Source organism: Leuresthes tenuis, unplaced genomic scaffold, assembly GCF_036924035.1.
Source record: "Leuresthes tenuis unplaced genomic scaffold, fLeuTen1.0.hap1 SCAF_2, whole genome shotgun sequence".
In the NCBI taxonomy this organism is placed as follows: Eukaryota; Metazoa; Chordata; class Actinopteri; order Atheriniformes; family Atherinopsidae; genus Leuresthes; species Leuresthes tenuis.
In genome coordinates, this window is record NW_027325356.1 from 15279958 (window position 1) to 15304059 (window position 24102).

General features: G+C 39.5%; 1 protein-coding gene across 1 annotated transcript; it reads right to left on the reverse strand.

The window, feature by feature from the left end:
• Positions 1 to 1353: 1353 nt before the first annotated feature.
• On the reverse strand, positions 1354 to 22118 carry spata17 (spermatogenesis associated 17). The gene is made up of 9 exons (XM_072381131.1): positions 22057 to 22118; positions 21577 to 21666; positions 20509 to 20590; positions 19028 to 19078; positions 15483 to 15586; positions 9992 to 10115; positions 5932 to 6171; positions 2135 to 2283; positions 1354 to 1408 (listed from the first exon to the last, which is right to left on the reverse strand). The coding sequence occupies exons 1-9, from the start codon at positions 22116 to 22118 to the stop codon at positions 1354 to 1356; spliced, it is 957 nt and encodes a 318-aa protein (XP_072237232.1).
• Positions 22119 to 24102: the final 1984 nt, after the last annotated feature.

Below are 24102 nucleotides of genomic sequence, written 5' to 3' on the forward strand. Positions count from 1 at the left end.
GACTTCAATTTTGGTGGTGCGAGGGAAATTTTCCATTTTTGATGTCTGTAGAGCGACGACCTTGCCAATAATACTGGATTCTTCAAACACTGTAAGACACAGAGTGTGTAAAATACACCTAACTAAACTCCCCCAATCTCCGTTGTCAGCTGGAGGAGTCCCCATTCATCCGCCCACTCACTCCTCTACTTATTTATCTCCACTTCCTCGGGCCGTATTAGTTCATTCCCCTGTCACTGCTCTCTTCTTCTTCTCTTGCTCCTCTCTCTCTCTCTCTCGTTTCACTCCTCGTTTCCGGGCAATTGGGTCTGGGTGCTGATGGTGGGGAGTAAGGGGTTGGGGTGGAGCTGCTGGGAACTTTGTACGTGTGTGTGTGCGCCCGTATGTGTGAGTGCGTGTGCTGGGAAGTGAGCTAATAAAGGACGGTGATCCATGAAAGGCCTTGAGCAAAGACACAGTCAATTACCTAATGCCTGGACCCGACTGCAGGGCCCACGCACACACATTCTATCACTAACACACTCACACACCAATGCATACACCTCATTTACGTATACATGTAGAGCGGGCAGTGGAGGGCATGGCTGGGAAATGTGTGTAACCGTGTGGGTGGGTGTCATATGCGTGTGATGGAGAGCGGCGATTTATTAAATTGCTGTCACTTTTGACAAATTTGTGCAACACAAGTTGAAAGGTTTAGGCTGCACTGCTTCTCTGTTTTTCATCTTTTCTTTGAGAAGAGAATTATATCTTTCGGACCAAACCCAGACAAGTTCAAAAACCCATGACTGCCACTAATTTGCAAGGGCTGAATGCCACATCTGAGGTGACTTCACGATCAAGCTTCACATCAGGGATTAACATCTGATTAATGCTAACAGGTTAAATTATTACAAGCCTACGGCACACAGCGACTAAATTCCTTCCTTTTCGACCAAGTGTTTTACACTTTCCAATTCTATCTCAATATGCAGTAGCAGCTAAAAATACCAAAATCATTTGAATAAACATTTACACATTTTCATTATTATCTATAATACAAAAGGCTTGTTCTGTTTGTGACATTTCCATTCACCAGAGGTGTCTTATTTTAGGTATGGACTGTAGGTATATTAGATGACATAATTTCAAATGTTAATGATGTTCTAGAATAAGTTTTACCTGCAACTTTATGTATAATTTTAACATTTTAATTGATCTATTTTATCCTTTTCAATGAAAGTCCATAGAATGGACACAATGAGAAGAACGCTGCTGGCCCGAGAAGGCTGATGCAGGTATAGGAAATGAATGTATGTATGTTTGTGCATTTAGTTTTCATCATAACTCCTCTAAAAGTCATTGTGTAATCTACTATCTGAAGGAGCTGCTGCTGTGTCTCATATGGTGGAGCATATTTTCTGTTCCTCTGGTAACCAAAAGAAAAGATATAAGTTGCATATTAGTGTGGATTCATTTACACCAAAGATGAGCATGAATTTTTAACAAGGAAAAGCGAACGGTAAATGAAAGCACAAAATATATTGAGAGGACACAAAGTGAAAAATAACCCAAGTCTATAGTCTTTGGATTGCACTTGGACAAGAGACTGTAGATGGTTGGGGAGTAGAAAAAAAAGAAGAAAAAAAAACTGGGTGGTCTTTAATAGCATAGTCAGGGAAATTATTGTAAGAGACGGATCAAACAGCGGGTTAATAACAGTACTTCACACTTACACACATTCAGCTGAGTAGATTAGCTTGTGAGTGCTAATGAGTTTATAGCAAAGTGTTTCAGCAAAGACACACACACTCATGCATACATCGTTCTTAATTAAAACTAATGAAAGCTTTGAACTTAAGTAGGAAGGGATATGAGCAGAGTTCACAATAAATCCATTTGAAGAAGTCTTAAAGTGATCTCCTGTCTTACACCTATGAGTTTCCCTGTGACTATGTTGACTGCAAAACAATATATACTTGTCTACTCTCCTGTTTTGTCATATAGATACAAAAGAATAAATATGTGATTGCAGAAAACCTTTTAAGAAACATTTCTGATGTCCAAGTCCAAGTCCAAGACTTTTTTATATACACATTCTAATTCTGTGTATCGTTCTGTGTTAACACTGTATGTGTTTGTGTATCATTCTTACAGTATAACACTTGGGAGCCTCACAGATTCGCGTTGCCGTAGCTGATTCTGGACTTCCTCCAGGTGTGTGTATGAGGTCTGTAGGCACAGCATTAGGTCGGGATATTGCAGGTGCTGCTCCCACACTTCTCCTGGCTCTTTAAACAGGCCCTGGAATAACCACCAACACACACACACAGATAATGAGTCAGATAATGATCAGTGTTTTTTCTGATGCAGTTTCTCCTAAAACCAGAGGTCAATCCACTGTAGCTCTCTCTCGTGCCTAAGAAGCCACGAAAGATGAAAAGTGAATGGAATTCTATCAGGAAAAAGGAAGAGTTCAAACTCCCAGGCAATGGTAACTGAAAGATGGACCACAAAAACTATCCAAAAGGTTACGAGAAGTTGTAAAATTTGAATTAAAATAACATTGAAGCATTAAGTAGAATACTTAAAGTCTTTGAAAAATATTTTCAAGACAACAACAAGGTAGTGAAATTCAATCATCTGTTACAACATTTTAATTGTCTGATAACAATGAGGGTGCGTGAAATGGAGGCTGTGGCCACATCAACAGTATGTTATCTGTAAAGCAAATTTCATGATTGCTTTTTTTTCTTTATTTGTTCATCAAAAATCATGTAAACATAAATTAACACAAAACACCATCTCAAATTCCTTCTTGAAATTGTTCAAATTCGAATGCAAATTTGATTTAACTCATCAAACCGTCAGTTTTCAGTAAACTTTAAAGAGCTGTTTGTCATGTTAGTCTTTGCACATCTTAGTTCCTCCCTGGAGTTATATGTTTGTCGTACAAACCGAGATTTCAAGTTTTATCATAATTTTGCTTTTCACTCCCAAACTTAATTTCCTACGTATGTCCCCAAGACTCCCTCGTGCTTATTATACAATAAACACTTACTATCAAGGATTAGTAAGAAGTTTGAAATATATTCAATTCTTTACAGGTAAAAATAAAGGTGACCGAAAACAAACTCAATTGTCTTCATTCATTTTTGGGGTTACCTTTGTTGATTTCTGAAAAATTTAACTTTTTAAAAAAGGTCAAAGAAAGCTGAGAACATTATATTGTGGAAGTATGACAACAGTCCTATTTTCCACATTATCATTTAGAGTAACGTGCTTGCATCCATACATACAATTATTTTTCTCAGTTACAAATTCTAAACAAAGATTCAAACATCTATGTCAGGTGAATAAGAAATCTGGTAAAAATAATTTAGAGTACAAGTTGTGGGTGTGGGTATCCTCTCCTCAAAGAGAGAAGTGTAAACTTTGTGAACTGCTGATTAACTTAAATTGTTTTGCTTTGTTTAGGGTGACCTTCAGTTGTTGTTTGATGTTTTGTTTTTAAAAAAAAGAAGGGAGCACGGGGGAGAGCGATAGAGGAAGGGACAGGGACCCCGTCCTTGCTCCTATCGCCATGGGATCAGCGGCTTGGCCTGACCACTTCCACAGCCAGCACCTCAACCTTATCCATCACTGCTAGATAGTTATCACACCGGGGATGAAAGGGGTGTGAGGTGTGGGGTGAGTGCAAAAGAAAGAGGGGGTTCCTGCACTAATGACTCCCAAATACAAACAAAAAAGAGACACGAGGAGGCAGAGACAGATAAAGCTATTAAGGGATAGACAGAGTTTCCTATCAGCACCAGAGACTTTCTTCACAATGCTTATGATCTTGATCAGTATGTTAATTGCAGCAAATAAAATCTCTGCTCACTTAAGTTTCACATGAACAGAAATGAATGTCAGAAAAAGGTACAGCATGTAAATAACACAAATGCTAAAATGGCTACATCAAGTCATCAACATACACACAAGCAAACGTGTAAAAAGCCACAATGTATAATCACACATGCACAGTGGATGCAAGTTTATTCTACGAACACATTGTAAATACACAGCCCAGAGCTATTCAATAGTCTCCATTAAGAATCTTGAGAATTAAGCTTCTTTTACAACTGAGATTTTCTACAGTATGTGCAGCTGATAGCAGTAGGTCCTGACTCTCTCTGCAGATACAGTCAAACTTTTATTTCACAGGTAGTGATGCATTTCCAGGAGAATTAATACTCTGAGATGGTGCCTGGGTAGAATGCAAGTACAGGACAGGATGGTAAAAAGCACATTGTCAAAATTCATTTTTTTGGTTTACAGCACAACAATAATGGCAGATTGTACTCCCTACAAATCCACTTCTGTTTTTGTGTTTGATTTCGACATTTACAGTATTAGGATATATCTACCATATCGACTAGCAGGAAAGGAAATTAGAGGTCAACAAAAGAGTAAGAAGCTGCAGCTCATCAGCTTGCACACTCATTTGTTGTAAATGCACTGGAGGATTTGCTGCTGTATTCACACATGTGCTCACTCATTGATTTATTACTAGATGGCAGGCGAGTTAATCTCCACAAGAAGTCATGCAGCCCCTCTGGAACATGTCTAGAAATGTTCTGGGCTGAAGTTCATGAGACAAAAAGGCTGTAGACCGTGGGGTTTTAATTATTGCTAGCACTGTTGTCATAGTTTGTTAGTTCCTTTCATGATGAGAAAAGCTCAATAACTACAGAACTGATACAGAACTGAACAAAAAGGGAAAATAAAATGTTTGAGTTTTAACTAACAGTAAAATGATAAAACATGATATCTGGTATGAAGCACAGGACTCTGTCACTGTAACTCACAGTAAGGATTTTACTTATGAACTGCAACTATGTGGGAGCTCACCTGGCTGAGCTGTAAAAGTTTAAAGATTAGCTGCGGGGACTACGGGTTTTTGGACAGACCTAGTCCTTGATCCCCTACACTGTAGGAACCAGGGACCAAACAAAGTACCAGAAATAAATTGACCCCTCCAATATGATCCAGGTCAAAAAGAGGTACTTTTGATAGCACCTGACACTTTGGGGCACTTAAGAGTACTTCACTGTAGATGCCCCGAATATGTTGCTGGCAGCAAATTTTAGAACTGTTTATATTTTCTAAACACAAACATGTTGGTCAGTGAAAATGATTTTTTCTGTAGTTGTGTCTGAATTGTTAAGGAATTAACATGTTGTCACTCTGAGCCCAGCGCTGCCACGACACACTAAGCAATAACACTGTTTTGTCAGTGCACTTAAACACATTGCATTCATCTTTCCTTTTTGCCATTCCACAAACTACTGTTTTGGTGCTGACATTTTTGTCAAGTGTGAATGACCTCAGGTTTGTAGGGAATGGCCTTCTCTTGCACTTTTGAAAATGTTTTCGCCACCTACTGGCCTGGCATGATTATTTCCCCATTTGCGGGAATCTTTGCATTTTAATCTGGATGAAAATATTTTTTCTTTAAACAGATAGAAAAAAAATATTAGTTTAAAGAAATATCGAGACGAGTCGAGGATTTAGAGAGCAAGAACATTGTGTATTTGTCACAATACAGACCGTACTCGTGTAGGACATTAAAGGCAGCTGTTTATAGGACTCATTTCGATAAAACCCCACACTGTCACACAAATATTTGATACTAACACAGTCACATAACACTTTTGTAGTCATCATACAGGCTCTGCAGCTTTATTCAATGGCCCCCAAGAGAGTAGTTCGCAATATTTTAATGATGACAATATTCTCTAAGAGTTGCTTTCATCAAAAAACATCCCACATGGAGCAAGAAAGGCCCCAGAGATCAGTATGACACTTTGTTAAATAAAAATTCAGTATCACCTCTTCACACAGTCCAGTCTTTTTTTTTTGCCCCTAAACTTCCATCTCATCTATCCTTATCCAAGCTTTGATCATTACCTGATGTTTTTTACTGGCAATGGGAGGAAGTATAGGCCTGGAGCTGCGGGTTCTAGTGGACTTGATCCATGGGGATTCAGGCGTCCCAGAGAAACCAGGGGCTGCTGGGCTAGGAATGCCCATGAGACTAGCCCTACCCCTAGGGGACACCTTGGTGGGGACTTGGTACTTGACCTGCCTCAACAGTAGCTCCATCTCATCTGGGACTGGCCTGAATGGAGAGTTGAAGACTCCTGGGCACTAAAGAAAGAAAGATTTGCATTACATTAAAGACAATGTGTAAGCATGACAGACACACATATTACTGTTAGAGACCATGCACAGTGGTTTGATGGTTATGTACATGTTACCCTTTAGGAACAAGTCCATTGTCCATATTGTCCATATTGTCCATTGAACCATTTTCTATGCCCGCTTAATCCAATTTAGGATCACGAGGGGGTATCTCAGCTGCCATTGGGAGAGAGGCAGGGTACACCCTGGACAGGTCAGCAGTCCGTCACAGGGCCACATAGAGACAATTATTTACCACCATTGCAATACTAATGTTTTCTGTTAATGGCCTCCTCAACACTGTATGTCTTTGACTATTGTCTTGAGGTTATGTTGTCAAAGACCAGGTGTTACAAGCAGATTACCAAATACTTTCCCCATAATCTTAATGCAGTCCTGTTTGACAATGGCTGTCCAAAGTCTCAGCAAGACCATCCTGATTCATTTTAGCCACAATGTTACAAACATATCAAGGCTTCAAACGACTCAAACTAAACAGGTTTGCTGAGTTCACATTATCTATCCACAGGGAGAACAGTGTTACTAAGCTACTAACTGCAACAAAGTAATCAACCACTGTCAGTTGTGTTGAGATTCTCTCCATCTTACATATTCTGTATATACAGGGAATCTGTACAGGGAATCACCAAGGTGCTGTAGTGGGAGATTGGATGGTAGTTAAGTAAAGCTTAAAGTGAAGCTAACAATCCTTAGATATTTAAATTTTTATGGGTGGATGGATAGCTGAATAGCTGGACAAGGGGGGGGGGACTACATAACTATGCATCATATGCCAAATGTGGCAGACTTGTAGAATCTTTCTTGTTCAAGCTTTTTAGTTAGTTGTTCAAAAGCATAGATGTACAATGATGTAAACACAAACAAAACTTTCCCCCACTGGTACTAAAGTGAGGGTGAAATTTGCTGCAGACGGTCTCAGTAATAATTATTTAAATCGCAGTGATCCTTTTGCCGTGTGTTAATTAAAGCTTTGAGTTTGAGGACTGTGTATCTACTCTATATGCTAATAACATTGGCTGTTTAAGCCACTCTAAAAGACTGGAACAGCAGAGAAAGAGGAGAAGGAACACATAAGTGGAATATTGCTCTAAGTATATTAAGTCAAACAAACACAATAACCCATGAACAAACCAGTTCATTTGTAAATGTTTCATAATGGAGTATGTTAATCATTGCCAATTGAAAAAGGAAATCAATTCAACTCCACCGATCCTGCTAAAAACAGCAAGTCTTTATAAATGCATCCCTATCCTAAAAGTGTAATAGTGAAGTCAATGCTTTTAAGTGTGGGGTCAAATCGGTAGAAGACACAAGTGAAATAGAGTCCAGGTGGTGACACAAAAAAAGACTACTACACTGTCAACAAACCTTTTATGTCCGTTAAGTTTCTTCTTTTTTACTTTGATTAAAAAAGTGTATGTTCAAACGTACATCAAAATGCAGTTTTCAAGTGATTAACGCATAGATATAAGTGATTCAGATATATAGGTGTGCTTGAAATTCACAGGATTGTTTCAATTTGTATGAATTAAACTGGACTTTTATTCTTCCTGTAACCTGTCCAGAACCACCTACAGGGCTTACAACCCCGACCAGTCATCAAAAGCTTCAGAGACTTCTATTCTTTCCCCTTTTTCAAACTGACGCTAAAGGAGGGATGATCAGCTCAGATCAGCTCATTCTACAGCAACTCTGTACAGGTTTCCTACTCTGATCATCACATGGCTTGCAGGCAGCCACCAAACATCTCTGAATCAGCAACATAATCTAAAGAACAACAGCTAAGCAAAATGCACTACACAGAAAAGTCTACGTACAACTTCAGCATCATCAGTGTTTCAAGGATGGTTCATTAGAGAGAAGACCTCTTGAACCAACCAACACCCACAACCGGGTGGTAGCATAACAACGTGAAGTTAAGCATATAGGTTATTATCAGACAGTTACTTATGTTGTCACAACAGTTTCTTAAGTATAGAACATCTATGCTGCAACATGATTTGTGGCCCATTACCCAGTCCATGAGAAAGTTTGATGGTAAAGTAGAAACGCCACTTAAAAACAGAATATCCCTTTCAGGCATTAATTATTTGAATGTATTTTCAAAACCAATGGGTGATGTTAAAGTTGCTACATCCACTTATCAAATATACTCTATAAGCAAAATCTGATTTATTGAAAAATTGTTCTCAGTTTGTAACGTGAAGAACTGCATTGACATACACATCACACAAATGTCTTCAGAAATGTAAATTTCACCTCTTTGAATGGCACACAGATAGAGACAAACACAAGCCCAAAAGTACTAGCTATGAGAAGAGCAATGATGTTGACCCCTGGAACATTGCATCTCTGTCTCTGTCAGAGGGACTTGGGGCCTTTTGGTAAGCTTTGTGTGAGTGTGAGTGTGTGTGTGTGTGTGTGTGTGTGTGGGCTGGGGTCCGAGAAGTGAGGAAGGATGAACTGTGTGGGAGAGCCATCTATTCACTGCTGACAAGGTCAAAGCTACGAAGGAAAAAAGTCCCCTGCCATATGCAGAGAACGGGAGAGGGAGATATACAGAGAGAGAGAGAGATAGACAGAGGACGGGAGAATACATAAACTTTCCCCCTTGCTTTCTTTTCTTCCTTCATAAGATACCAATCTCATGAATACAGGGAAAAATAGCAAAAACAATGTGCATGTGGGTATACAGCCAGTTAAATGCATCTTGACACCATTCTAGGTTCTATCTCCTCCATAATAAAATATGTAAAAGTTATGAGGATGTAACAATGTATGTGTCGCGACATGGGATACCTGCAGGAAGCAGGTAGTAATCCATAAGATGACAATGCTAGCTGCACAGGCATGAAGGTGGGGGAGATGGAAGGAAATAGACAGTTAAAGTAAGAGGAGTGTTGGTGCTGAATCAACAGTGACCAGTGTGCTTTGTCTTCATTATGAGCCCTGTGGGGAGTCACAGTGATGCGTAGATGCCCCACACACCAAGCACACCTGTGCCAGGGGAAGCACTAAAATACTGTACTCAGCACATCAGAAGAGCCATGAGGACCCATTCTTACTCATGTGTATACACACAGAACTTAACTGCACACAGCCCAATTGTGTTGACAACAGGAAAGAGGGAAGATTATTTCCTCCCTGTAGGCAGTCTCTTGAGGAACTCTTTATCTGTAGCACTTACCTCTATCTGCGTGAGTCCCACCACATTTCACTACACTGGCGCATATGTGAGCATGTGTGCATGGGCTTCATCTCCAGAACAGACATTTCAGATACACATTGCCACCTCACAATGATTTTGCAGTCAGTACAAATGGTTGGGTTGACAGTGTTTAATCTGATGTGGTTTTCGAACTATAATTGCAACTTAGTTGAGTCACTCCTTGTAATACACTACTTGGCAAATTCAACAAATGTCCTGAAGTGAACATGAGATTTTACTCAGGTTGACGTTAAAAATTAAAATGGTTTGGACAGGGAAACATCTGATAGCTGATTAATCGGCCAAAACACTCCACTCTCCTCCTAAAAAGCTGGAAATGAACAATCCCTTTGATTGAATCGATATCCCATTTGGCGCCAAACCAATGAATCAGTTAATCTATACTTTACATACAGTTCTCTAACATCTACTGTTTTCAGGTAGCTTTTGTTAATATGGGATCACAATTTCTTATTGCTCTCTGTTCAAATATCAGTCTAATCATAGTCATGTCTATGTTAAACATGGGCATTAATGTCTATGTTCCTGTGGACCAACCTGTTTCGTACTGACGAGGTGGTGTAATCGTTGAGCTTGGGTGACTTTGGCTGCCTTCTTTCTTACCATCTGTAAATATTCTTTCTCTTTTGTCTGGAGTTCCTCAATCTCATCCAGCTCCCTCCTACAGGAAACACAAAACATACACAAAGATTTTTGCAAGTATAAGTTTTATACTGCCATCTAATTATCTAATAATGAGTATCAGTAGGGATCACAGTGCAGTCAAGCCACAAAAGCAATAAAGCAACAAAATAAACTAAGCAAATGAGAAAAACTTACTATATTCAAGGTTTTAGACATAACATAATTTCACTGCTATATAGCAATAGACGTAAATCATACCATACATGAATAATAGTTCATACATACTACACAATGTAAACCCCACGGAATTGCAATTGTGCATGTGTTAGTATGCATTTGAAAAAGTCTGATAATTCCCTTAAGTGTCCTTCAGATGAATAAAAAAAAAAAAAACCTAATCACACAGGGATAGACATGAAAAGACAAAGCAGCGGTGGGAGAAAAACAAGGGAATGAGACTGCGTAACGGGAAAAAAAAGCAAAGAGGAAGCGTGAGAGGGTATAAGTGGGAGGATGATGGATATATTTCATCACCGCAGCCAGGACAGGTCTGTCTGTGACATCTGTTTAGTGAAGCTGGCTAAATGGGATGCATTAAAACCCCATACACAGCCATTTCATTCCACAGTCGTACACCCTTATTGTTACGAGGGGGTAATAACTTAAAAGGGGAATTGGAAACAATTACTAAATCACACATGCCGTGATAATTTGAAAAGAGGCTCACAAAGCTAAGAGTAAAACCAATCTATTTCCACAAGCGCAATACCAATAAGAGTTTAGCTTTAACTCATCAGCAATTCCGCATCTGTTTACTTTTCCTACCCCTTTTTCCCTTCTCTCTAATTATTCTCTTCTCTTCTCTTTTTTTGCCTACTCAACTTCTGCTTTCAATTACAAACTTCCACACAGAAATCATGATATACAAAGTGTGTCTGTAATGTGAGGTTAACACATTCTGCCTCTACTGACATTCAAAAGGAATCACAACACGGTTCCATTGCCTTTGCATTCTTATTTCTTCCAGAGCACCGGATTAAATTACAAAATAAATTAAATATGTGTGCGTGTAGTAAGAAGAGGAGCAAGTCTAAATGTGAATGTTTCTCTTATATTAGGCACAGCAATTTAATAAAGTGTGGAGGCATGTGTTAGGGTGTAAATATTGAGGTTGCTTGGCCTCCATTTGTCTATCCAGGTAACAGGAATATTACCTATTAATGTCAAATATAAGGTTGTGGTATACTGTGGGACATTCTGGTTCACAAACCAGCTGATGCATGTGTGTAAATCTGTATTTCTGTTCACCTATGCATTAATAATAGGTTATAGACAACCAATGCTTTCAGGGTCATAACCTGTTTTCAAATGTCTGTATGTGTCTGAGCTGAGAGAGTTTAAGTGACACTGTTATCAGTGTATGTGTGCATCTGTCAGAAATATGTATGAGTTTTCATACTAAAATTTCCTACACTTTGCTTGAATGTGCGTGTGTATGTGTGTGTATCTATGCACGTTTGTGTAGGTCGGGCTGAATGGGTGACCTTTGCTTCCCTGCCCCCAGTCCCGGTGTTATTAATTGCTGTGTAGTGGACAAAAGCCAAACAGATTTGTAACGGCTGAAGGCACCTCGATCTGTGTCGACCCAACCAGCCGCCACAACATACAACCCTCATTAGCCCTGTTCGGCAAGCCGCACATGCCCTCGGTATATGTGCGTGTGTCTGTGTGCATGCGTGTGAGCTTGAATGTCTGTGTGAGTGAGTGTGTTTGTGCGTTTGAGTGAAAGTTGAAAGAAAACAAAAGAACTAAATTCAGAATGGCTTCAACTTTGTCTTATACAATAAGATCTCTCACTTATGTAATCTAAGATGCTTTGGGTAGAATCACCGCGGTTGAACAATCACTGTGGTTGAACAAAAATACTTTTCTATATTCTGATGGCACAAGAACATGGAGCACTGCATAGGAATACATACAGCAAGCAACAATTATTTGCGCTATAATGTTTTTCTTGACAATTTTGCTGGCCATCAGGTATAAACTCAGAATGCTATGAATATAATCAGTTGATTGACTAAACTGTGTTAAGATGGAAGCTGGGTTCAGAGGCAAAATGTAAATATTAATCTCTATTTATAATCAAAGGAAAAACACACCAGCTAATGCACCACAGCCACTCATTAAACTTTCTCTACTAAGTACTGACAATAAATAAAGACACTAACAAAGAATCACTGAAACGTGAAACAACGCACTTTTCTGTTATTATATGCTCCTATTGTGACTAAATACCACAGCGTAATATATATATTACCAACACAATTTAAGTATATTACGAAATTGTAAAGGGATATGAATTACAACTGTTGCGTGATACTTACATTTTTACCATTCCACGTAAGGTGAAAGGCGTCTGACTACATTTCACTTCTGAAGGCGGTGTCGAAAAAGCTAATCAAGCGTACCTGAAGTACTTTGAAATGACTGAAACCTCGCTGACATTTTTGCCCTAGAATTTTAACCTATTTAAATGGCTAATATACTACAGCTACATTTTCCACTTCTTCCTAAATAATTTACTCAGTGGTTCACAACAGAGAGTCAAGGACTGACGGAATATCACAGAATGAGGCACTGAGGAACAGAAGGCCACACCCTTGGTCATCTAGGCCAGAGCTAAAGCAGCTAATTGGCTGGGTTCTAAATATTTAAAGGAGACTTGACCCGATTGGTTGACTAAATTGCTCGAATTAAATTATTCTATAGTTGGCAAGGAGGAGCTATTCAACCAAATAATTTAGACAGTGATGCTCAATGCATGGAGCCTTCAGCACCTGAAAAACACAACCTTTCTATTAAAGTGATTGACTCACTGACGAAATTATTAACTGAAGTAGGTGTTTAGGCCGCCACGATTCCAGTGCAGAAAATTTTACAATCAATACTACTGAATTTCTAAGAAAGCATCTACACCTCTTTCATGCTTTTATTTCTCACAAGACACACTCTGAGTTACACATACAAATCCAATCAAAATGAAGGAGTGAACTTGTCTGCACCCAAACTGGATCAGAAAGAAAGAGCAACTAAAGAAAGACTGATGCTTAGAAGCGGAGAGTGATGGCAGGGCAGGCCTGCGCTCTCTTCACCATAGCAGCTCTTCTTTCATGAATGTCCTTGGAAGGGACAAAGAGAGGGAGGAATGAAGAAGACTGGAGTAAAGACAGACAGGTAAAATGTAGGGGAGGAAGAGAGACAGCGCAGCACCAGAAAAAGAGAAAAAAAGAAAAGTTCAGCTCAACCAAGTGGGAATCCAAAAATTCTCCCCAAGTATTTCTTTTTTTTATATATAATGTTGAGGATATTTCAAACATTTCACTGTGTAGTTGCAGCATCACAGAGAGGATTATTTATCTGATTATGGCAGTAATAATTACCCAGCTGTTTATTGCAGATAGAGGAATATATCATGCAGTCAACAGGCCATGTTAGTGGCGGCAGCGATGACACCAGCACATTTAGTAAATATGCAAAGCGGGCTTGCTCCGCTTTCCTAATTGCCCCCATCGTCCCACTGCATGCCCTTATTAAAGCCCAGGAACTTTAAGTGTCTCCCTGACAAAATGATAAATTGTTGGGGTATCAAGGAAAACTGTGGCAGAGTGGGGACTGCGCCGGGGTCCTGACTTCATTAGGCTATGCAGAAGGAGAGAAAGGATGAATGAGGATGGACTGAAGCACAGTGAACCTGTGGCAGAGAGATGGAGGGAAAGATTTAGAGCTAAATAGATTAGGAAAGAGAGAAAAAGAGAGGTAAGACTTAGAGATTAAGGGAGGCGGAGACTGGGAAGTGGATATAAGAGGATGGTGTAAGCAGCAGGGATTAGGTGGATGCTGAACCTAATGAAATGGCACACATCGTTTTGTGCTGGGGAGATCAGTCATTAGAAAGAGAGACTGAAATAGAGATTATGAGCGTGAAAGGACAGAGAAAGGTTTGGCATTTCTTGTACTACCTCTGCTTCATGCACTGCAGACCCCTATTCACTGAATGGGTACAATCAGTCTGACACTTAGCAATATACTCAACAGTTTGGACAAACAGAAAGACTCACAATGGGAGAGGACATGCTGTTATATTCAATAGCAGACCTTCATGGGGTGAGCGATCAAGCAGTGTGTGATCTGGGGGCTAACTAGCTAACGCAGAAAGGATATTTTAAATAAGTGACGACACGGCGTTAATTGATCATGACCCAAGCAGCTCTAAATAAACATGTGATTAACTGGAGCAAAAGTGACCTAAACACCCCAAAGCACTGTGGAGGAGGGGCTGTGTGTGTGTATGTGTGTGGCTGAATGAAAGGAGTGGGGATGTAAGACCAAGTCTATAAAATAAAATCACATCACAAAGCTGCTCGGTTTATCTGATTATTCTTTTTTTTTCTAAAGCATTTCATCCAGATTTCTCAGATGATGTTATTTTTTTTTCTTTGCATTTAATTGTTTTCACGAAATAACAACATAACTTAGATTCAGATATGTGTGATGGTTAACTGCGCAATGTGAATCTAGTAGCAACATTTCCTTAATGGATTTTAACAGCCTGGTCCCTTGCTCTAAACAGGGCAAGGAGGGAAGGTGGAACGCTCGTGGGGAAGTGAGGGGGAAAGTCAGTGATCCAAGGAGCACTTTAACAAATTTACATTTAATTTTAGCTGAAGCCTAAAGATATTTTCTCGTAAAATATATTAGCAACATTAAAAATGTCACTATAAGCTAATAGTGATGTATTTTTTTTTTCTTTTTATTGTCAAAAATAAAAGATGGCGTATCTCTACCACTAAAGCCCTGAAGCACAGGATGTTTTATTAATGCACAAGCTGCGGTTCAAATCAGAGGCTAATTTTTAATTTCTTCACATCGTTCACTTCTTTGTCTCTTTGCCTCAAGCGTTTTAAAAGGACTTCTTTCTCTCCCTCTTCCTTCTCCTCTATCACTCTATGTCTCGCTCTCTTTTATTCCCTGACTTTTCCGTACATCCTACCTCGTCCTCACATATTTCAATGTTATAGGAACAGCTTTCAACTGTCTTTTCACTCATCAAATTAATTCATCTTCCCTTTATGTAGTAACTTGGTGTATATCCTGAGCCTACAGGTCCAGTCAGAAGACATTCGCATTCTATTACAACATATAGTATAAAGGGTTCCTTGCAAATCATTAAACATACAAAAAATGTACAATTTGTTTACCTTGTCTAAGAACAATGTTGTATTTTCCCATACTGTAACATACAACATGTCAGTTGTAACATACAACGCTGGTTGAAAACTATTGAACAAGAAGGAAAAAAAGGTTTTTAAGTTTTATACAGTAGGACACACATGTTTTGTCTTACCTGATAAGTTCATTTTTCACGATTACTCCCTCCATATAGCTTTTGCGTTCATAAAAGTTATGGATATACTTCCTCACAAAGAATCCTCTCCACTGCTGCTGAATCTGTAAGGAATTGTAAAGGTTTTCTTCAGAACTTTGCATGCAAGAAGAAGAAATGAGTTGCCAATTACCTCGGATCACCACACATAGAGTCAGGTTTATCTGAATCATTCCCAGTGTTGACATCTTTTTTCAGGGGTTTTGTTTGTGATGGCATTCACATAAAATGCGTTCTTTTTTTTTTCTCTTTCTTTTTTTTTACCCTGCATTATAGCAGCAGAGGGACATTCCAAGGTGGGACCGACAGCTGTCCCAGCTCCATATATTTAACCATGTCGATCCTTGCTGATTGAGGAGGCTGCAGATTAGCGAGCACAGACGCCCACACACACCAGTGGACCATTTTAAAGCAAAGGGGCGGATGTCCTTCAGACTAATTAGGAGATTAAAACAATTGCAGGTAAAAGAATAATCATGCTATGAGAAGAGGGAAGAGGGCGAGAGGAGGACTGGAGGATGGGGAAAAACAACAAAGAGCAAAATGAGAATTAGCATTGATCTGCCAGTCAATAGATAATTTTAAATAAAGTAATTGGCGCCACCCAAGTTCTTGCTGACCTTTGTTGACTAGTGAAATCGATGCTGTTGAATCTAATACAAATCCGAGGTGCGGCATGTAAACACTGGTTTCTATTACGGCCTTAATACATTATCCTCTGTTATCTACCACACCGGGAAGAAGAGAAGAAGAGAAGAGAGAAAAAAGAATAGAGTCAAAACTGATTCAAAAGAAATTTCACAAGGGGAGCCTGAGATCATTTTATGTTTTTGTTTCTCTCAATTTGAACCACAAATACTCATTTGGCAATAGAACAGATGTCCTTCACTTGTTTGTTTTTGCAAAGACTCTCTCGAGTTTCATACACATAAATAAACACTATTGCTCTATCGTGTCCGGAAGGTGCCTGTGGCAGGAGATAAGAAATTCCACTCCTAACATACTGCATCTACAAATCTGGCATAGATTAAAAACTTTCCAAAGTTAGCATGATAAAAAGTACATGGGCAGGTTCAGGTACTAGATCTACTTTCAAAATAACCTTTAGCTTTGTATGACAATTATGAACTTAAGGTACATGTAATTAATCTTTAGTCAATCAGAATTTTATCACTGCATTGCCCTCATGATATGTCTTTAGGAGCTGTAAGCAGTGCACAGTGTTGTGCCCAGGGACAGACTCTACCTCTGAGGCCAAAGCCTTGGTCAAGGGCAGCAGGATACAATTGGAGCCCTCAAAAAATCCAAGTCAAACAGAGAAAACACTCAGGACTGCAAAGCTTCATTGGACCCATGTGAGGATTAAACCAAGTACTTTCTTGCATTGTTAACCACTGGGCCACCAACCCTTTTCACGTAACCCTCCTTTAGGAAACAATGGGAATTTTATAGAAATATGAAGGTTATTTTTAATGGGTAATAAAAACCTCTCTCCTCTAACTTCCGAAGCATTTGCTTTGTTCTACATGGTGACATCAACTAACACCTTTCACCGTGTGACCTCAACAGCTGGGTCAAAGACTGCCTCTGAATCTATGTCTCTCCTTAAATCGGATATTTATTCAAACAACAGGGTGGTCAGTTTTATTTGTTTGGGTTTCTATTAAGAGTAAAACATGAAGCCTTCAATTTCCAGGCTTTCCCAACAATATGAAAATATTATAACCATCTTTGTCCATCTGGACAGCGACACACCCTCAATAAACACTAGTGGATTTTTTTTGTTGGGCTATAAAACCCTTTAATGGTTTAGGCAGAATGAGAGTATTCGCCTAATAAGAAGGCTATATGAAACTCTAAAAATATAAGGTTTCTGTGAAATATCCATGTGTAAAAGTGCCAAAGCATCAATCACAGCCACAGAGTTTTGATTAATGAGTGGAACAGTAGTAGCTACTATGGGAATAAAAAGAGTATTTGACAAAACTAGGCATAACATGCTATATGAAATTAATACTATTCTACATGAAGAAATTCTCAAAGAATTATGTTATGGAATATTAATATATCTTATGGAATATTATTATCCTTTAACTGATTAAACTGTGTATTGTAGTGTATTGTATTGTATTGTATTGTCTATTGTTTAATATGATGACCAATATGAGCCAATAAGACTTTTTTATTTTTCCCTGTAGAACATATATGCAGAAAAAGAAGCTTTGGTAAATTTAGAAATGGTGTCATCACATAGTTTGGCCACCTTCAACTCCATTGTTTACTGTACTGTGGTGAAGTCTAGCTGTGTAAACAGTACACACAACTGAGCAGACAGTGTGACGGAGTCAGGAAGAGTATTCATGGCAAGCTGCAAACTAGTTTGTGAAATACATTACTTGAAAGTTAAGAAACAATGATCCCATACTTTTTAAATATAACTCATATCTTCAGTACACATTTCAAGTTTCCTCCAGAATCAGATCATACATACTATGGGAGTATAACCCCTAACCTTATAACGATATCCACAAAAGAGCGACAAAATTTCAACCAACATTATGTACTTAGTTTTTTGTCTCCGGAACTGATTCATATCTATGCCAGCTGTCATAATATTGCCGTCTCTGGCACTCACTGCAGATGCAGCTTGCTTAAATGTGGAGAGCATTGCATTTTGACAACATTAACAACATTTGACAACTTAGTTCTCTGCAACTACCAGTGGAAGGGTCAGCTATGGTTGGTTCAAAAGCTTGCTGGATTTTTTGCAAAGAGACATTTGGTGTGATATAGCCAAACCACTCCAAATGTCACCACAGGGCACTAGAAAGATATTTCAAAAATTAAAGCCCATTTCAAGTCCAGTTAATATTTTGCCAGTTTTGAAAAAAAAGATGCTGAGCTGAGGGAACCAACAGATCACGCTGAAACTTCTCTTAGAAGTCCTGTTCTTAGCATGCATGAGGCAACAGTGTCAGGGGAAAACTACAAAATTCCAACTTGTCCAACTCATGCTCATGTTTCGATTCAGTGTTTGTTTGGAGGGGAGGGGCAGCGTTCATGCGAGGTAGAGAGAGAAGCTTCGTCAGTGTGCTACAGCTTTAAAAAGTGTGATCTGAAATAGTCAAAGATTAATTCATCTTATGGGAAATACACTTTGGAACGCCCACCCAAGTAGCATCTCTGTGAGGAAAACACTGCCACAACTTTTATTCTCCACATGCCTGACGGTACTGGACCTAAAAAAAATATAGTAACTAATTAGTCTACTAATAACACATGTAGCACAAATCTAAACTGATCAGGAATGTCAACGTTGTGCCATATGTTTAAAAAGTAGGAGCAAAAATTCTAGGATGGACAGTTTTTGTGATGAGTTATGACGATGAAGTGCTAAGATGTTGCTCCTCACGGGCCCTCCCACTCCCAGCACACACAGAGCAACAGAGTGTCCCCCCCATCACGACACTCCATTTGCTAATACAAGACACTGTGGTGATATTTACCCTGACCGCCATCTCCTCGTAGAAATTCATCTTCATGATAAAATATGCCGCCTGTGAACACAAAGGAAAAGATGGCGTTACATCTTGTCTCCCAGCCCTCTGATCTGTCCACAGCGGGCGTCAAAGATAAAGAGCTCTTTATACATAATACATTGCACAGACACAGCACAGATAGGGCCATGGTAGCGGGGGTGAGGGGGAGGGAGGGAGGGAGGGAGGGGAGGGGAGGCAAAAACAGGGAGAGGGAAAGCAAGAGAGAGGAGAAGAATGAGAAAAAGTCAGGGACATGGAGGGAGAAAGGGAGAAAGGAAGAGAGGAAAAGAGAAACTGGTTACTGGGACTTTGTATCAAGAGGAGGAGGACGGTACTCTTTTAATACACCAACGCAGACAAGGGCCAAGAAAATCTATGGTAGTCAAGCAGCGCGCTAATGGAGATGTATGACGGCCAAACGCTCTCCTTTGGATTTCATAATCAATGACAGCACTGCCACAGAAGAGACTAACAACAAAAGGCCCGAGAATATTCAGCAACACGCCCGATGAGCCGTCACAGACCAAACGTGCCAGCCGACCACTGGGGGCACATTTCAGGACTAAACTGGAGTGTCGGCCATAAAAGGGATTCATATTTCAATTCGTCTTTTTCAATAACGACAGGGAGGAGAGAGAAGACAGGAAAGGGAAGGAAGACAAAGACTTGAAAGGTGGTTGTAAATTCAGCTTGATGTTTTGAGAAGGGACTTTGTGCAAGTCACATTACACATGATAAGGTCTGCAAGAAAGAAGAAGGCAGACAGGGAAAGAGAGGAGGTGAAGCATGGAATATCTTTGGGCTAAATCAAAATAGTTCAATGTGGCAAAGTGGAGTGATTCAAATTAGTGCTCATCTGTTTCCAAATTAGACCAAACAGTCTCGTTTTAGCCCATATGTGTGTTGTGACACATCCTTCATTGTTTATTTTATAACCACCACCCCCCCCCCCCCTTCCATTTCTTGAACGCCTCCCAAACGGCGGCTGGCAGTTATGCTTTAGCAAACAGTCAATTTACAGGCATGATAAATAGCTTGTTGTGATACATATACAAAACTCAATCCAGGGGAAAATTATATGTGAGAGCACTGGGTATTGGATCCGGTATCAACAATCTGTTCAATTAAGAAGCATTTGGAGGCAATATGCTGAAAATGGGGCCTTGTTTTACTGAAGCACACATATACGAAATCATAGTGCACACAACTCTTTCCTGATTTCTATTTCTCACAAAACACTTTCACTGTGCATCCCAGGAACTGAAATATAGATGGAATTCCTTATCATATTGCATCATATTTCCTAAGTGTTCATTTCCAAATGTGTAATGAGTGAATTATATTTCTTAAGGTCAGAGGCAGGGACTTAGGAATATGGCAATTGAATTCTAATGCGTGCTATCATAACATAATCAATATATCTATAGCGGCTGCAGGCTCTGGCTTACCTTCACCATTTGTCTGACACGTGCCCTTGCTGTGAAGCCCCGCCATATCTTCTGGATAATGATTGCCTTCTTATGCAGATGGCTGTAATAAAATCATATTGGGGAGAGGATTGAATAGGCATTTTTTTTAGTGGCTGAAATGAACAAAACACTGAAGAAAACTTATTCAAATACTCATGGGGGGAATTAAATGATGGGCATATTTGCTTGATCATTAACTATCTGGTTTATGTGCAGAGCTTATCCATCTTAATACGAAATACACGTTAAAAGAAGAGAATGCAATGCAGTTCAGTTCAGAGCGAAAACCTTAAAGAAAAACGTGAATTTCTCCAAACAAATCTGTAAAAATCTATCGAAAGACTGAAATTAAAAGGTCAGGGAAACATTATACTTTCAAGTAGGCTCTCACATAGACACACTCACAGAAGCCCTCTGCTCTTCCAGGCTTTTCGATCATGCCCGGTGAGCCTTTCACCCCCTTTAGTCAGTGGTGCACATTTGTATTCATCTTCAAACATACTCTAAATGCAAGTTCACTACGATTCCCTGCCTCCAATGAGGCCATCAATTTCCAAAAGGCCATTTATATGCCCAGAAAATCAATGCTTATAGTGGGGATATCACAACCCCGGAGTTGCACTTAAGCAGCTAAAATTGTTGCTAATTATCCACTTAACGCATTGATCAATTAACTAAAGTAATCTGAATTAACCTACTGTCTGGAAGTTTGTCTGCTGACCCTGCAGAATGGTGCTGGGGTCACAGTATCAGAAGAAGCACAGAGATAGAGACATACATTTCTGTGTGTGTGCAAAGAGTGCAAGACACATTTATTCCTTGAGGCCATTTGCAAAGCTCTGGAAGTGACATAATTATGGCATAGGGCTAATATAAGGGTTTCCTTTCAAATTAACTCTTAGATCCCAGCGGAATATTTTACAACTGCCAAAGGACAACCGAACCTCACATTGATATATATCTGAGTTTGTCTGCCTTTGTTTGTTTGCTTTTTGCCTTTGTCAAAAAGTCTATTCCCTTGGTTTAAACACACAAACAGTAAAGTACCTTAAGTATGCCCGCACCCTGCAGGCTCTGAACCAGCTCTGAATTCGGGTGGCGGCCTGAGTCTCCCTCTGTCTGTTTTCTTCGGCTTGGCTGAAGCACATAGACACAATTAAAAAGAACTTTTAAATCACAATTATGTCAGTTTTCTCTCTGTTGTGTTGCATACCACCGATCAGTACTCGACTGTACTAAAAAGGAAAAAAAGGCTTTGCAAAACACACATCAACACTTCGCTGTGGTCCCATTTGTTGCTTAAAACTTATTTGAGGTTAGTGCCCCAAGTACCGGATAGATATCATAAATAAAAAAAGATAAAAAGAAATAGATTCTTTAAAAAATGCTGGTTAGTCAACGACTATCGAAACAATGTTGACTGAAAAACTCACGTAAAACCTTACTCGTTAGTTATCTCATACGTTTGTATCGAAGGTAAAACAGGCAATGTCGGGAAAAAAACACACATATATACTCGATACACACCTGTTTCTGAGGAAGTATTCTTTTAGAAAGTCCTCTATTCCACTTTTCAGAAGCTCCGCCATGTCTGCTCAGGCGTGAGTTTACTTGTTGTCTTGACAACAGCGTTGAGATGTGTTCATAACCTGTAGGAAAATAAGCATTCTTCTAAAAACAGTGAATATCTCTGCCTCAGGAAGTGTATTTATCTTAACAAAACTGTTTTAAAACGTCTGGCTTATGTTGATGCCACGTATAGTTTGAAAAGTTTATACGATGTGTACAGTCTGGTTGATAATATCTGACTCACTGTGAGTTTATAGTACTTGCTCAGCTTGCTCACCACCATTGAGATGGAGGGCCAACTTGCAAGATCAGATCTTCTTGTTTTCATCTTGTTTTTAAAACATGTAAAGCTTTTTAGAAAAGCTTGTTCTTATTTACTGTTCTCCTATCCTCAGGTAATTAAGCCCCAGACCTGCTTGCTGTTTTTACCTTTAAAGTCCTGGTTTTGCTCTGTAAAGCCCTTTGGGTTGCACTTGTGTTTGAAGAGTGTTACAAAAAAAACGAAGTTGTGACTTTACTTTATGTGCTTTATAGCCTGTTTTTCACGCTTTTATATCTATCGAAGAAAAAAAGAAATCTGCTCAAAGACTTTGGTAAATATACCCAACAAGTAAAAGATTTTGTGAAAGTGAAAAATAATGTATAAAAGACTTCATTAGAATTTGGTGACATTTTCCATGAAGTTTAGTTAATAAATATTGATAGTCTACAGCTAATTTCGATGCATTTTATCTTATTAAGATGCTTCAAACTGTGTTGGTTGTCATGATGATCTTTATCAGAAAGATGATCTTTATGATATAAAGATTTTTATGGTATTCATGGCTGAAATTATTTTATCATTTATCACCTAGTCTCCATAACATATAGACCTAAAGAAAAAACAGTTCTGACACGAGAAAGAAACAAAGTCATCCTAGACTACCTGCACCAAAAGACTTTGACTTGAGATCTTAATGAACAAAAATAGGAAAATAAACACGAATGCCAGAAAAGACATCTGAAAGATGTCTGCACTCTGGATGCAGATTGTGAATGTGTGTATTGATCTGCCATCTCACCTAGTCCATCCATCCCTTCATCTGTTTCCTTCCTTTCCTGACGTTATCACCCTTCATCATACAGTTATCAGTTTATGTCTTCCTGCTCTTCCTTCCCTATTTCCCATCATCTTCACTCCGCTCCTCTTCAGTCATATTCTCCTGTCAAAATGATCACCTCAGCAGGGTTTATGTGTGTGTTTGTGTGTACAGTTTTGTATCTGTGCAAGGAACGGTATCTGTCTGGCCATTGGTTAGAGGAATGTCTGTGTTATAGATTACTCCTTGGAGACAGGGAAACGACAAATAGTGAAAGTGAATGAGTATGTGTCTGCTTCCATGCTCTTTCATGCCGGCCTCACTGTGAGCCAGAGAGTGAGCTTGTTTTAGAATCCCTTTTTGTCTCTCTATCGTTCTTTGAGGCCAATTTGCTGTCTGAGGGCCACCGCAGTGGTGGAGAGCAGTCAGCAGACGTCCTAGGTAGAGTTATGGCTGCAGGGTCGAAGCCATGGTTGCTCATCCCATCCTTCGAAGGGCGGTAGGAGGGCGGCCACCCTGGTAATTACTGGAGAGTTGTTGTTGTGACAAGAGGGTATGAACAGCGTATGTGTGTGAGAGAGAAGGGGGCGAGAGATTTTAGAGATGCGCTGCTTTTGACAAGACTATAAGGATAGCTGGAAGCTATTCGTCCTGCTTAAACACTGATGAGGTGTCACCAGGTGTGTATCTGTGAGAGAGGGAGAGTTAGAGCACTTCATAAAAGGACATGTTGTTTACACGCTGTCTAATAATCCACTTCTACACCCAGCCTGACTTGCTGCTCTCTCAGCTTTTCATTTCCTCATCCTCTGTCAGTTCTCGCTCAAAACATTTTCTTTGCTCAGTGAGGCAATAAGTCCTTATCCAGGATTACTCATGAAGATCCAGTCTTTCCCTGTCTTACTCCATCTCTCCGTACGGGGCA

Bases quoted from the DNA above. Each gene is read 5' to 3' on its own strand.
- spata17 (XM_072381131.1), bottom strand. From the start codon at position 22,118: ATGGCGGAGCTTCTGAAAAGTGGAATAGAGGACTTTCTAAAAGAATAC. The intron at 20,591-21,576 runs GTACTTTACTGT...ATTTTATTACAG, and splicing joins AGGGTGCGGGCATACTTAAG to CCATCTGCATAAGAAGGCAA. The intron at 6,172-9,991 runs GTTGGTCCACAG...TTCTTTCTTTAG, and splicing joins ACCTCGTCAGTACGAAACAG to TGCCCAGGAGTCTTCAACTC.